Here is a 16,708-nt window from a genome sequence, read left to right on the forward strand (position 1 = left end):
CTTCACCAATAGGATTACACTGGAAAAGGGGTTCACACTAGATCCAACAGTCCCTAAGTCGAAAGTCTAGTGGATCAACTTCTTTATTTGATCCTTTTGAATTTGAGGATACCAATATGATCTGACACTGATAAGGGGGAACCCTTCTTTAATGTAATAGCGTGTTGGTGCTTCCTCGGGGACGTTAGTCAGGATACCAATATGATCTGACACTGATAAGGGGGAAATGTAATAGCGTGTTGGTGCTTCCTCGGGGGCGTTAGTCTGCTCGGTTGTTGAAAGATGTTAGTAAACTGCTATAGGAGTGAACCCCATCAAGAAACTTTGTTGACTCGAACTCGAACCTCCTTAATGCTTTGCAACTCCACCAAATGGCATATCCTTGCTCCTCGTATCGACTTGACCATGGTGCTGAGCAAGATTACGGTTTTGCATAAACTAGCATCTACTCTCAACATGACCCTCCTACCTTCTAGCTGGAATTTTAAGGTCATTCGAGAATTTCCCGTCCGGTCGTGTTGTAGAAATACCCTTTAGCTGCACTGACAAGAGCTTGAGCCTCTCTTTATGTTTCGTGGTCGTCTCCTTCTGTGTCATAACATAGAATTGATCGTGTAAGTCTCATTCTCGAATTGTTCGGAAACTTTACATCAAATAATTCTTAAACTCCTCCCATAAATGTATCAGATACTTAGCCTCCATCTATTGAAACCATACTAGGGCCGCCTTTTCCTCCAAATATAACTCTATTGCTTCTCTTCCCCCGTCAACCAATTTACTGCAAACTATCGCTCCACCCATTACACCCACCCATGTGCATATTCACCTTCGAAGATCGGGATCTTTAGTTTCTTTACTCTCACATCGCCACCCCCAACTTCATTTTCCTTCGCCGTTTCCCCCCATGTATCTAGGGTGAAACTGCCTCTTTCGTACATAGTCATACCCCACGGCCGTTTCCCTCCTTCATCATGCTTCTCTGCTCCCCTTGCACCAACCTCCTCCAACCTTCCCACCCCCCTCTATCGGAAGTTTCCACTCCCCCTCCTCTCGAAGTTCTAGGGGGAATCTTTTGGTGGTAGATGCTTTCCTCCTTGATGTCTTCTCATTCGGTCTCCTTCCCTTTTGATTTGGCTAAGGATTTCTTGATTAACCTTTGATTAGTTTTTGAAATTTGAGCGGTCGACAAGGTCTTGGACTACATCTCAATGAAACTATCATCTTCTCTTGAATTTCCTTCATGCTCTCGGGTTGATCCTCTATTCGGTTCTCCATGGAAGAAAACCTCTCTTCTATGATGGTGAACCTTTCTTCTATTCCCGATTTGATTTGCTCTATTTCCCCTTCTAACACATCCACTTTCTTTGATTTCATTCCTTCAAGATCTTGTTATGATACCAATTTGGTACGATCTAACGCCAAAAACAACGAACAAAGAAGAAATAAATTACAATAGAGATGTGAGGAAACTCTATTGGGGGCTAATTTACTTATACCAACAAAAGCAAATAAGATACAATGTTGTCTATTGTTCGAGAGGTAGATTATCTCTCTACAAACTTAGACGTCGCTAGGAACCCCATGAAAAAAAAACCACAGTAAACATAATATGAAAACAAACACTAGCCACCTTGCCCCCCTATATACTCGCCTAAATCCTTTTCAAGCTTTCCTCCCAAAATTCCCCTTGAATCCCTTTCTCCTATACTTGATTAGAGGCTTAATGGTCTCCAACCGGGCGTTGGGATCGCCCTCAGCCTTTCCCAGGGAACCCACATCTCTAGGCTAGGATGGTTGACTTGGCTAGGCCGCTAGCTAGTCTGGCTTGATCTGATCGGTCCAGATTGGTCCTCCCCAGACTAGTTCACTCTCCTGTCGGCTGGAGAAGAAGTGGGTGTCCCTTTATTTGGAGGAGGCGCTGAAGTATCATATTATTTTAATGTTCAATAATTAGACTTGTATTTATATATTTAGAAAAGAAAATATTTCCATGTTTCTCCATGTATTAGGGATAGCATTGAATCCCATTTATGATATATTTTTCTGGTTTCCTTTGAATACAAATAATCTTGCCTATCAAATTTTTTTTTTTTGAAGTTTCATTTAGGGGTCATTTGGTTTGCTGAAAATGAAATGCAATGTAAAAGATTTGTAGAGTACTATGATTATAATGTATTTTAAATAATTTCGAGTTGTAAAATAAACTTAGAACTTTATATTCTTTTGTTTGGTTTGAACTAGATTCAAAACATTGGGTCGGGTGACCGGTGACGACTGGAGGTGGCGACGGGTGGTGGTGACTTGCCTATATCATTTTATATGAATTTTGTAATTCAAATTCGGCTAAATCGGCCGAATTCTAAATTCAGCTAAAATGAACTACAATGTAAACTTCAAATTCATTCAAACTTTACATTGTATTTATAATTTTTCATACCAAACACATAATTTTCTCAAATCTTTGTGAAAGTATTAAAGCACAACACTAATTCACTCAACCAAACATCCCCTTAAGCTTTTGATTATTGCAATTCATGAGGTGTTTTTTGCAGAATAATCTATCCTCTATGTCCGGTAAGGTTGCATGCTACAACAGTCAAAAACTTGGATTGGTTGGAAATTTATGCATAGGGTTTTCTCATTTATTTATTTACCAATGTTGAAATAAATTAATGAGATTTCATCATATTTAGACAATCTAATTTCTTTGGACATAAAGGGATAAAGAAGCCATTGCGATTGCCGGAAAGACTCGGCCCATTAAAGGAACAAAAATAGAGGGAAAGTTAAAATCTATCATAGAATGAGTACCTCAATTTCATATTTTTACGTATTATAAATTATAATTATAAAGATATAGTCTCATAAGTTTATCTATCAATTATTAATATTAATTTATTAAAAAGAAACTAGAATGAATATTAAGATAATATTAATATGAAGTTTTTAATTGAAACTGACAAGGTAATGTGCTCAATGTCAGATAAACTTGATGCATCTAAAGTTTGGTAGCCATGTTTTTGGGTGTATAGTGCCTAAAATTTTGGCATATTTTGATGATATTTCTTTATCCTCTTTTTGACGTCTTTATGCTATTCAGCTTCAAAAGTGATTGCTTCTGGAGAAAGGTAAAGCTTGATTTTTATTCTTAGCTTGTTGATTTCAATAAACTATATAGAATACAATTATTTTTTGAAATATTTTCGTCATAATAATCATCTAATTTTACAGAACATTCTTTTTATGCTAATTCTCGCATGAAGTGGGATGTTAATTTGATGACTATAATTTTGTGCAGATTCAACAGTTCTGGCCTATGTGTTATCGGAATTAAATCGTAGGCATGACTATGGACTTGATCTCTTCCTTTTGTCGGTTGATGAAGGCATCACTGGTTACAGAGATGATTCGCTTGAAACAGTGAAAAGAAATGAAATTCAGGTCTGCTAATTCTTGGCGTCTAATATCTCATTATCCGTTATTTATCATACTTCTTGTGTCTTATACCAACCATACTACATGCCCGCATAAATATTTCTACATGTCAAGTTTCCTTATGACTTTCTTCTTTCTGTTTGTGAAGGCATTATTGTTTATGGAGATGATTGGTGCTTCAACATTAATCAAGTCAACAAATTCAATAAAAAATAAAAAAAAAGTCAACAAATTAAATTCATGAGTTTTGAAATCTAGAAAAATAAACTTAAATGGAGAGATTGTCTTTGTTATAACAACAATTTTATAGTATAACCGGAAACATTTTACTGCTTCATCTTGATTATCAACTTTTCATAGACACTTTCATACTTCTTTAATTGTTTTAGATGGCATTAGAATGAAAATAAACACATGACCAACTGATTCTAAATTCTTTCATTACTCTTGCGTCTTTGATTTTCTACAAGTCGATCTTGAAAATTCATTACTGGACGGGTTACAACCATTAATATCTCCCTGCAGTTCTTTTGAAATTTCTAAGTAGAATAATTTTTTCTTGTGAGGCGAATGCCAAAGTATCCAAGTTGTGGGCTGTCATGTTGATTTCCTTAAAATGCCAAAGTATCCAAGTTGTGGGCTGTCATGTTGATATGATTTCCTTAAAACAAAAAAACTAACAATAAGTCCATAATCAAAAATAAGTCTTTGGAAAGAAACAATTTTGTAGGATGAGTTCCTAAACCAAATTAGATTTTTGTAAAGGATATGGTACTAGTGCTATTCATGTTGCTTGTTTACTAAAACCATGTGTGTTGTGCAATACTGTCGTAAACCGTTAGTCTTTTTGTTGCGCTTATATTCGTACAGGTAAACCAGAAATGGGAAAAAAAGTAACAAAAGAAATCATAAGTGGATGAATTTATATCTTTCTTTTTCATTCTATTTTTTTTATATTTACCTCACATTTTGAGCGAGACTTCTTCACCTTTCAAAAACTTGAACCCCCAGCTTCTGTTTTTGTGAAATGGATTGCTCCATCTCCTGTCTGTACCCTGTTGCATCCAGTGTTTGAATTCCCATGCATCTTTTTCAATTATTTTAAAATTATAATGCTATTTTCTTTTTAATCCACATTGTTTCCTCTAATTTTCTTTCTTTCTTTTAATTTATCTGCTCTGTGTTTATTTTTCTAGTATGGATTGCCTTTGAAAGTAGTGTCATACAAGGACTTATATGGTTGGACAATGGATGAAATCGTAAAGGTGATTGGACTAAAGAACAATTGTACCTTTTGCGGTGTTTTCAGGCGCCAGGTATATTATAATTCTTTTATTTTCTACGCTTGTTCTGCTTTTAAATCCAAAGTAATGCAATTTGTACGCTGGTGTGTGGTTTAAGCTTTGTACATGGAATTTTGAATTGTTCTACAAGGACGTCTATGCTATATGAAATCACTTTTAATTGCTTCTCATTCTTCTGATTTTATGCTCAACTTTGTCTGCTTATTATCTCTGAATATAAAACAAATATTTTTTTCTGTTGTTGTTTTTTAAAAATATGCTGTGGTTTGCAGTTAGAGATTTTTCCTGAACATTCTATTCCTTGTGATACAGAAAAGTTATGCATTTGCTAAATGCCATGGAATATTCACTTTTCATCCAGTTGTAGTACAAGGGATGCTATTTATAGAATTTATCAAATTCTTAATGGTTCCATTTTATGTGAATGCGGTTATTTAAATTTACACTTTAATACTATTGAAGCTATGTTTAGATTTTGCTTAAACAATGGTGTTCTCATTAACAACAAAAAATGTGCAACCATGACTTGGCCTATCGATTGAAGACAAGAAGTCAACAAATTTTTTCTCTGTTTTAATGTTACCATATTTAAAGTATCACATGTGCTAATTATTTATAGTAAAAAACTCACTATTATTTTTAATATTTCTTCATTATTAAGGGTATTCTTTTTTATTTATTTTTTTCTTTATTATTCTCTTCTTTTATCCATATATAGGCACATATTTACCTGGATTAGAAGACAATTCAATAAAATGTAAGCTTTTATGGTTCTCTCTTCTAACATGATAATAGGGCCATGACATATAAGCATCTCTATTTTCTACATCTCGTCGGTGCAACTTTCCATAAATTTTTTCTCCATTCACATGCTTTCACATTTCTTCTTGACTACAACCCATCCACTCTTTACCGACTTTCTCATAGATTTGTACATTGCTGCAATTTGCTTTATTTTTCCTTTGGCAACTTTATTAAATACTCTTGTTAGTTCACTACATCAATATTTTTATTGATACTTCTATCAATTCTCTCCGTTGGCATCACTATTGATGCTCTGTTAATATTCTTTATTTAGGAATCATCTATGCATTCTCTAAAGCAAATCTCATCGCCAACTCTATATTTGATTTTCTTTGCTCTCATTTTCATGGATCAATTGTGCTCCTCTTGTGAGACTTGCAACATCTAGGCAACAAAATATTCGACTACAGGCCTGTTTGGGGCAGATTATATTCGCGGGCGACGTTTTGAAAACGCTGCCGGTTCGTTTGTTTCATGCGTTCGGAGAGCGTAAAGGAAAACCTTGTTCGGTTTTTTCTAATAAATGTGGTCGGGGATCGGCCCGCGGCCTGCATCTTCAATCTGCGTCGCATTTTTTTTCCACCTGTGCCCTTTGTCCGTCTCCTCTCTCGCTCGACATCTCTTGCCCAATGAGACGGATAGCCGCTCTCCGAACAAAACCCGCGTATTGCTAGGGTTTTAGCGTAGGGTTTCACTTCTTTCTCCGAAACTATGGCGAAGCCCGGACGACCTCGACCTATGACTTCTTTTGGCTTCTGTTTCCGGTCCCAATCCGTTTCATCTCATTCGCACTCCTGCTCAGGCTCGGTTTCCCACTCGACGTCGCGCTCACGTGCTCGTTCGAAGTCCTTGAGTTCGTCTTCTTCGCCCAGTGAGAGCTCTCGGAGTCGTTCCCCTCCACCTCAGAGAAGAAGGCGAGTCTGATTTTCTCTAAGGCGCCTAGCTGCGGTTGCTTTCTTTTTTTTTGTCAGGTGTGGGGTGTAAACAAGTCGAACACGAGTTCAGCCCGTGTTCGGCTCGTTTATATTTCAAGCCCAAAAGGTGTGTTCGTGTTCGACTCGTTTGTTTGGCGAAACGAACCTGAGTTGTTCACAAACAAAGAATCGTTTTAACAATCTTAATCATGTAAACATAAAATTTTAAGGGTTGGGACAAGATTTAAAAATTATTGTTCATATTAAAACATCATTTGAATCTAATTTTAAATATTTTTATTCTATTTTCTTAATTAATACTTTTAATTGATTATAAATCTTTGTAGCCTTGCATCATTGATTACTAGTATTTCGAGCTAAAATGAGCCAAACACGAATGAACAAATATTTGTTCGTGTTTGGCTCATTAACTTAGCGAATGAGCCGAACACGAGCTGTTCGCAAACAACGGGCCATTTTGACAGCTCTAGTCGGGTGGCGATTTTGTAATCTGGGAAATTGAAGAGAGATCAATAAATTTTCATCTGGGAAATTGAAGAGAGATCAATAAATTTTCTGAGTTTGTAGAAGCTAATCATTTATGTATTCGCCTTACAAGGATCTTTTGGTGTGGAAATTCACCCTTCTCTTCCATTCATGGGAGAATAAGAACTACCTAAAATGCATAAAGAAAACATGAAATGAATAATTGTAAATACATTTGTTAGCTTCTACAAACTTAATAAAACTTGAAAACCCAAGTATGTTTGCAATACAGGTCAAAATGAATATTGTAAATGTCCCATCTTTTTTCTATGATAAACAGTGATACATGGGGATCTTTCAGTATTAAGGACATTATAGGTTTTAGATGGTTCATCACATTTATTGGTAATCATATCCAAATTACTTAACAAGGGCAAAATGATCATTTATCCAAAAACAACTACAAATCAGTTGTTTTCAAACAACATCAACCAAACAACAAAACAACTTATCCAGATAAGCTACTACTGATCAATAGCTTATTAGGATCAGCTATTTATCAGCAGATTATTCAATAAGCTACAACTATCCCAAATAGACCCTTCATCTCTACTTACTATTATTATGATATTTAAATTATCATGTGTTAACTTTTAACACTTTATTTTTATAATATTTTATCATTATGAACAGTAGTATCCTTTATTATGTTTTTCTATTTTTGTTTTTTTCTCCCATCTATATATAAGCACATATACGCTTATACCATGAGACAATTTTTTCTCTTCTTACAATTAGATTAAGACTTTGGATAGGTAGCGAGACAAAAGAGGTGGGATTATAAGCATAAAACCATAACCTTTTCTATCTCTATTATCTTTTTATAAAATTTTATTTAGCCTCATCATTGAATGCTTAAGCATAGAGGCATATTTAGTGGAAAGGAAATATGTACCATCATCATTATCATCTTCAGCATTGTCCCAATTGTTTGGACTGGGCTAAGAGATTGAAAGTTTTATATCAAATAACATGAAAGAAAAAACCTTCAAATCGTCTAGGAGTTGATCCTTGAGTTCCATGTTTTATTGAATATCATTCAAGCCAAATGAACAGCGCAAGATTATCTGTGATTAACATAAAAGTAATTAATAAATTTTCAATTTTAAAGGCGGTGATAATTAATACCCAATAAAAAAGCTAAGAAAGCCCCATTAAAAGTATGAGAACTAGTCTGAAAATGAAAAACATTGAAACCACTTCCATTACTTTATGCCTATTCTAAATCCAATTGATCAATAAAACAAAATTCAGTTTGAAAAGTCAAAAGCACTTCTTGCGTATTTGAAATTGACGTATGAGATACAACACATTAGCTGCTATCCATATTGTTAAAGATTACCTAAGAATCGACGGAATTAGCAAATAAGGAAGATAATGAGATATTAAGGAAACATGTATGCCATGGATCCATATGCAAATATAAGGAGAGCCACGAATTGTTTCGACCAGTTGAAATAAGAAGGCGGCAAGGGGTAGATAACATAGCAAATAAGGAAGATAATAAGATATTAAGGAAAGACCTATGCCATGGATCTATGTGCAAATATAAGGAGAGCCACGTATTGTTTCCACCAGTTGAAATAAGAAGGCGGCAAGGGGTAGACAACAGATTAGGCAAATAACAAAAATATTGGCAACAGTATTTTATTAAAATGTATTTCGTTATATCCTGCGTTTGTTGTACTCTATGTTTGAAAGGTCATGTTAAAGTAAGATATCTCAACTTATGAGATGCATCCCACAAGTTGAGGTAAATTGAATTTGCATTATACCAAGGAGGAAAAAGCTTCACATATGTATAATTGTAAGCATAAACATATAAGCATAAGAATAAATGAATTAATTAATTTTTCTTTGGACCTTTTGGTTTGTTTGGAAAGTGGGCTTTGGAAGCTTATTATCAGTAATAAGCAGAAAATGGTCAAGCACTTTTTGGGGGGGCATTTACATGCATACTACCCAAGTTCTATGTATTTAAATATCTAAAACAAACTTTACTTTTTTACATTTATGCCACTCAAATCTTTCATATCACATAAAAAATACCACTATTTTAACTTTGAAAAACTGAATTACACTTTTTTATGCATATGTAAGGTGGCATGTGTGTAAAAATGGATGCTTAGGTGTTAGATATGTGAATGCATAGGAATTGAGTGGAATGTTAGTAAATTTTCCTTTTTTATTTTGGAATGCTGAACAGAATCTTTCATATCACATAAAAAATACCACTATTTTAACTTTGAAAAACTGAATTACACTTTTTTATGCATATGTAAGGTGGCATGTGTGTAAAAATGGATGCTTAGGTGTTAGATATGTGAATGCATAGGAATTGAGTGGAATGTTAGTAAATTTTCCTTTTTTATTTTGGAATGCTGAACAGAAAATCTGTGAGTATAAGTGTGAAATCCCCAACCGGAGCTATCAGTCTGCTCTGTAGGGTATAAATCTAGTAGTAAATTCCTATTGTGATTAAGGATAGTTTCCCTTTCTTGTTAACATCTCTATAAATCCTTGTGATCTATTCTTATTAAGAAATTGCAGTAACTTCTCAAGCTTGTGACTTGAACTACTACTTGTTTTAACTGCTATTTAATAGCCAGAAATTACATTTCCTGAATTTTGAGTTTCTGTAATTGCTGAAATTGCATTGGTCATTGTATTTGCTGAAGAGCCTTAGGGTTTACATTTCCTGTTCCTTGAGCATTTCAGGTTAAAAAAACCTTATTTATAGCATTCACCTTTTAAATTTTGTAGGCATTAGATAGAGGAGCAGCCTTATTGAAAGCAGACAAGCTTGTAACTGGTCATAATGCAGACGATATGGCAGAGACCGTCCTCTTAAACATATTGCGCGGTGACATTGCACGGTAAAGCCACTTCTAAGCTTTTTTTAATTGGGAAATTTACATAGCACACAACTCTTATTTATTTACATTTTTCACACCTAAACTTTCAGATTTATATGTATAGCACTTTGCTGCATTAATCCTATCCAAGAAAATATATATTTCACTTTTAAAAAATGGTAATATTGCTGTTTTTGATGTGATATTAAAGATTCGAGTCCTACGTGTGTAAATATGAAATTCTAAGTGGGAGATGTGTAAATACATAAGAATTGTGTGCTATGTATGTAAATGCCCCTTTTTTTATTTCTCACTCTCAAATGCGGCCACGAGATTCTCAATTTATTTTTCGAGCCTAGGTTCCACACTTTCAGGGCAATGCTACTTGTAAGATGTAATCATTGTTGAACAGTTGCATATCTCTAACTCGTGTTTTTTGCTTATCTTTTAGATTGAGTAGGTGCACATTTATAATGACCGGTGAAGATGGACCTATTCCGAGATGCAAGCCTTTCAAATACGCTTATGAGAAGGAGATTGTTATATATCCTTTTCAACAAAATGTTTTTTTTGGGGTATTTACATACAGACCACCCAATTCTTATGTTTTTACATATCTATCGCCCAAACTTCAATTTTTTTACATTTATATCACCCAAATCTTTTATATCACATAAAAAATGCCACCATTTTATTTTTTAAAAAGTGAAATACACCTTTTCATACTAAGATAAGGTGGCATGTACGGTACGAAAAAATTGAAGTATGGGTGTTAGATATGTAAATACAGTCTTTGAGCGGTATGTATGTTAATCTACCTTTGAAAAATTGAAGTATAGGTGTTAGATATGTAAATACAGTTTTTGAGCGGTATGTATGTTAATCTACCTTTGTTTTCCGGTTAATATTGTTGTTTTAAATTTTTTATCTAGGCAGCAATTACTTGTTGGTGGACCTTGACTGAAGAATAAGTATGCCTATTTCAAAAAATTGGACTACTTCTCAACTGAATGTAATCATGATTCTTTGCTTCCTCCTTTTCCCATGGCATTGCTCTAGATTGAACCCCGCTGATTAAGATTGATAATTTTTTTAATTTTCTTCTAGTTTCTCATGAAGCGAAGCAATCACACCTTGCTAACCTTCTTGAGGAGATCTAACCTTTCGTTCATTTAATGATATAAAGTTTTTAGGAGGTTTACGTACATAGCACTGAATTCTTTTATATTTACATACCTAACACTTAAGCTTCAATTTTTTTTACATATATGTCATCTTACCTATGCATGAAAAGGTGTGTCTTACTTTTTCAAACTTAAATTAGTGGCATTTTTGATGTGATATGAAAGATTGGGGGGTAGAGATGTAAACAGCAAAGTTTAGGTGTCCGATATGTAAATTCAAAAGAATTGGGTGGTATGTATGTAAATGTCATTTTCCCCCAAAAAAAATCTCATGTTAGTATGCATATCAAAAAGACAAAATGAATGTTCCCATGTTATCATTATGTGATTGAATTCTAAGCTTGAATTCATCTTGTTTTTCACTTTATAAAATGATCAGAGTTTATTAACCTAAATCTGGTTAAAATTGAATAATTGTCAAGTGATGGATCAGTCCAGGCATTCTACTTCTTTCTTAACATAGATTTGCTTGTTTTCTATGGTAGCATCTAATTACTGTTTTGGTGATGCAGGCATCTATTCTCCAAATGCATATCGTGGTTTTGCTCGTGAATTTATAAAAGATTTGGAAAGAATTAGGTCGGTATGCTTGAGAATACTTATTGTTTGTAGAATGGAGTTTTTTTACAGGCATTTACAAATATAACACCCAATTTCTATATATTTACATATCTAACAACTATACTTTTCTTTTTACATTTATATCACCTAAATCTTTCATCTCACATAAAAAAAATACTACTATTTTAACTTTTCAAGAGTGGAATTCACTTTTTCATGCATAGGTAAGGCATCATATATGTAAAAATTGAAATTTAGGTGTTGGATATGTAAATACGTAGGAATTAAGTGGTATGCATGTAAATCTTCCCCTTTTTTCTTGTTCATATAACAACAATTATCTTTCCCTTAAAAAAAAAACTTAGAAAAGGTGTATAATTATATTGTAATATCAAGATAACATATTTCTTTTTCATTAGATGAACTTAAAACTTCGGTTCATTTAGATACATACCACAAAATTCATATGTATTTACATATCTAACACCCATACTTTTCTTTTTTACATTTATACCACCCAAATCTTTCATATCATATAAAAAAAACTTCTATTTTAACTTTTAAAAAGTGAAGTAAATCTTTTCATGCATAGATAAGCTGACGTATATGTAAAAATTGAAGTTGAGGTGTTATGTAAATACATAAGAACTAAAGTGTATGTATGTAAATATTCCTTTTTTATAATGCCGCCATGACAGTGTCACACCTCTCTCTCTCTCTCTCTCTCTCTCTCTCTCTAGATACTGTTTTATGGATTGTTGGATTGTTTTAGGCCGCAAGCTATTCTCGATATCATCCGATCGGGAGAAGATTTCAGGATATCCACCACAACTAGAATGCCAGAGCAGGGGACATGTGAGCGTTGTGGCTATATTTCCAGCCAGGTATTGGTAATTGTTTTCCATATTTTATTTCTATAAACTGCGTTTTCGGTTGTTGTAGAATAATTTCTTCCTATCTGCAAAACTTCAAGGGACCATCTTCATATTTATCACGTCTAACAAATGATAAAACATTGCACAATATAGTATTGTGAAAACGCCTGTTTTAAAGGAGAATTGTGTTACAAGAGGAACACAGCACAAACCAGAATGTGCCAAGGTTTAATTAAAGATTTATAGGAAAAACCTGGCAAAGCTGATTTGCAAATGTGTATATAGGTTACGAGCTAAACCTTCCAAGGGTTAAAATAGAAAACTTTTCAGAGAATATTTGCAATAATGTAAGAAACTTGCCCAAGTATTTTGAGAGCAAAGAGGGAGTATTTTCACGAACATAGTAAGCCCTAAACTTCAAACCAATTGGAATACTCGGGATGAGTTAACCCATGATTCTTAATCAAGCTCCTCGGATGCTTTGGCCCAAAGACCTCTAATGTTGTGGCTCATACAACCAAAATATTGAAATTATAGGATTTGGTTTGGTTTTACCTCCATCCCCCCAAAAGATTCTCCTATTTTAAATTCAAATTCTAAATATTTCATTTTACATTAGAAGAGAACCAAAGCAATCTCTTTAGTCAACAATGCTCTTCCTTGAGTGTAAAAAATTATTAATGATAGGGTCTTGTGTCTAAATATTAGCAAAAATTGTGGTGTTTTAGATTAAATGGTAATAATTTTTGGAAGATATATGTGTCACCTTAACTATGCTTAAAAAGGTGTATTAAATTGGTGGTATTTCTGGTGGTATTTCTGATGTGATATGAAAGATTTGGCCATTCGGGTGGCATAATGTAAAAGAAAAAGTTTAGGTGTGTAGATATGTAAATCCATAGGAATTGGGTGGCATGTATGTAACTGCCTCATAATTTTTTTGGGGCATTGACATACATACCACACAATTTATATGTATTTATATATCTAACACCTAAAATTTCATATTTACAAATACAACACTCAAATCTTTTAACATGTACTAACTTTTTTAAAATTGAGCTACACCTTTTCATGCATAGATCTATGAAACTTTAGGTGTTTGATATGTAAATAATACATAAAAAATGTGTGGTATATATGTAAATTTTCCGTCGATTTCTGTTAGTTGTCATCCATATTTCATAAGATCCCCATACATGATGAAATGTTCAAAATTTAGAGAATTTTTTTGTTACAAATGTGCAGAAATTATGCAAAGCGTGTGTATTGTTAGAGGGCTTAAATCGAGGCTTACCAAAGCTGGGGATAAGCCGTGCCAGAGAGGCCATTAATGGAACTGGAAGGCTTGAAAGGGAAAGAAGGCAGCCAAAAGCAGAAGCTAAGAAGCCAATTTTACAAAGCAAACCCTGTGGAAATTTAGAGTTCTAATCTTTGGAAGCGAGGTATTTACAAAAAATGTCATTAAATTTTTACATCTTTACAGTTCTAAACATTTAGATCTTTATATTAAAAAAATAAATAAATATTTGCAAATATGAGGAACTTAATTGTAAATTCGAACCAAATAAAAAATTACATAATTCAAAAAATGAATATAAACCTTTCACTTTCATCCAACACAATTCATTTTATTAGAGAACCGTTATTAGTCCCACAATTACTACAAACAACCGTTTCGTGGTCCAGGCTTAACGCTAACCATAATTAATTAAATTTAATTAATCAAGCGTGTGGAGCGAACTGGGCCCCATCAATAGGAGGTACGTGCCACGTGCCATCCTGGGCCCACTTCTTGAGCTGGCATTTATCGTAGAAATGAAACGCGCAGTCGAATCGGTAGACCACCGCCCCTTGAAACGTGTCCGGTGTAGGATGTAAGCACGTGGGCCAGTATTCGTGGAAGCATTTGTACACCGGGTTGTTCTCTCCTCCGAAGGCCTCGTTGTACTCCAGCTCTTTAATGTATCTAAAGAGGCTGCGGAAGGTAGTCAACCCTTTCGTGAATGACCTGTCATGAATTTAGTTAGGGCAGTCAAAAATTAATTTAATTGCTTATAGGGCTATAAAGATTATAATCAATTAAATTTTCTAATTAAAAATAGAATAAAAATATATTAAATTCTACTTGAATGAATATTTTAGTATAAATAATAAGATTTAAATCTCACCCTACCCTTAACGTTCTACAGCTGAGTGATTAGGGTTGTCAAAATGACTCGTTCGCAAACAACTAGTGTTCGCCTCACTAAACAAACAAGTCGAACACAAATGTATACATTTTTTTATTTGAAATATGAATGAGCCGAACACGAACAATGATATTTTTTGACAAGCCGAACATGAGCTGAGATTGAGTTTGCTCTCGTTCGACTCATTTTTAACTCTATATATATATATATATATTAAATTAGAGAATAAAGTGTAAAAATGGTTCCGACTATTTATACTGAGGCAATTTTACTCGAAGTTTATAGAAATGTCAAGATAATACTAGATTCTTTAAATTATGGCTAAAATACTCCTCATGTAGGGCTATTATAGTTTAATTTTGACAATTCTATAAACTCTAGAATTAAAACGACCTCATGAAAAATGTTTAGGATTATTTTAACTCTTTATTCAGTATCAAAATAGTCCTTACTACATTAAAATTGAATTCTAATAATCTTCCATGTAATTAACCTAACTTGTTATATATATATATATGACATCTTATTTATGCATGAAAAACATATTTTACTTTTTAAAAGTTATAATTATTATAATTTTTTATGTAATATGAAAGATTTTAGTGTTATTAATATAAAAATCAAAGCATAAGAAAATTTATATTCTAGCACATAATTCTTGTGTATTTACATATATTACACCTAAATTTTTCTTATTTACATACGCATCACTTTCGTGTTTTAAATCTATACTTGAAAAGTTATATTTAACCTTTAAAAACTAATAATAATAAATATTTGAACTTTATTTGCAAATATGTGATATGAGATATGTAAATACAAAGGAATTGTGTGCTATGTATGTAAATGCCTCTAGAAAAATTTACATGCCTAGCACATTATTTTTATATATGATATATGTCACACCTAAACTCTCTTATTTACATACTCAACACTTCCTTGCTATAAGCCTATGCATGAGAAGTTATATATCACCTTTAAAAATTGATAATAGTACTACTAATTTTGATGTGTGTAAATATGAAGGATTGAGTATGAGATATGTAAATACAAAAAAAAAAGTATGATACGTATGTAATTTTTTTTTTTTTAAAAGGAACCTGTATGGGTCGAGTTCGGGGTCATCCAAAAGCCAATTGAGCGCCGTGACAATCATCTTCAATGCGTGTTCAATATACTCGAGGTCGGTCTCATGTCTTCTCAAGTCGAACTTCCAGTTCATTTTATCCATTATGAACTCCACCGACTTCAATGTCCATTCGACGTTCTCCCCGCCGGGCGCCCTGTTTGGCAGCCCCACCACCTTCACCAACTCTGCCAACACTATCTTTTTCACGTCTACCGGTTTTCTATCTGCAAGCAGCTTAGAGCTGAAAGCAGACTGAAAGGTGAGCGAGAGCAAGAAGAAAAAGAGGATGGGGAGAAAGAGAGGGGGGAGCTGTGGTTTGACCATTGTTTTTGGATTTCGTTTGTCTCTGATTGTTGTTTGTGATTTTTGTCGGAGCTGATGGTCGTGATATTTATGGACGAAGTTTTAAGCAAAACGGCCATCAAAGATATAAAGTTGATGTCATGAGTTTCTTGAGGGGGGGGGGATTAGAATTGTAACATCCTTTCATCATTAAATTAAAATATATTTCTTTAAAATAACATGAACAAATGGAGGGGGGGGTGTTGGAATTGTAACATCCTTTTATCATTAAATTAAAATATATTTCTTTAAAATAACATGAACAAGTTTATTAATTACCAAAATAACTTGTTTTGGTAACTCATTATCCTGACATAATGTTCGGTTACAAGTTTATTAATTATAATTACAACATGTCACAAAGACATACACATAGAGTTTTATATATATACTAGTCTAATAATAACAACAACCGTTTCATGTTCCAACATTAATGCTAACAACCGTTTCTTGAGGGGGGTGGGGTGGGATTGTAACATCCCTTCATCATTAAATTAAAATATATTTCTTTTAAATAACATGAACAGAGGGGGGGGGGGTGGGGGTTTAGAACACATTTCACAATAA

At 33.6% G+C, this 16,708-nt stretch overlaps 1 protein-coding gene across 1 annotated transcript in view; it reads left to right on the forward strand.

Annotated features, from left to right (window-relative positions):
- The window catches only part of LOC110018463 (cytoplasmic tRNA 2-thiolation protein 1-like), a 36,587-nt gene that overhangs the window by 15,112 nt on the left and 4,767 nt on the right, over nucleotides 1-16,708 (forward strand). The window contains exons 3-10 of the mRNA XM_020715783.1: nucleotides 3,299-3,441; nucleotides 4,632-4,751; nucleotides 9,767-9,879; nucleotides 10,310-10,402; nucleotides 10,830-10,870; nucleotides 11,555-11,621; nucleotides 12,376-12,487; nucleotides 13,727-13,923. Coding sequence (XP_020571442.1) covers nucleotides 3,299-3,441; nucleotides 4,632-4,751; nucleotides 9,767-9,879; nucleotides 10,310-10,402; nucleotides 10,830-10,870; nucleotides 11,555-11,621; nucleotides 12,376-12,487; nucleotides 13,727-13,909 — 872 coding nt within the window. The 3' untranslated portion in view covers nucleotides 13,910-13,923. The remainder of the gene's footprint in view (nucleotides 1-3,298; nucleotides 3,442-4,631; nucleotides 4,752-9,766; nucleotides 9,880-10,309; nucleotides 10,403-10,829; nucleotides 10,871-11,554; nucleotides 11,622-12,375; nucleotides 12,488-13,726; nucleotides 13,924-16,708) is intronic.

The sequence above is a fragment of the Phalaenopsis equestris genome, unplaced genomic scaffold, assembly GCF_001263595.1.
Source record: "Phalaenopsis equestris unplaced genomic scaffold, ASM126359v1 Scaffold000022, whole genome shotgun sequence".
Taxonomy (NCBI): domain Eukaryota; kingdom Viridiplantae; phylum Streptophyta; class Magnoliopsida; order Asparagales; family Orchidaceae; genus Phalaenopsis; species Phalaenopsis equestris.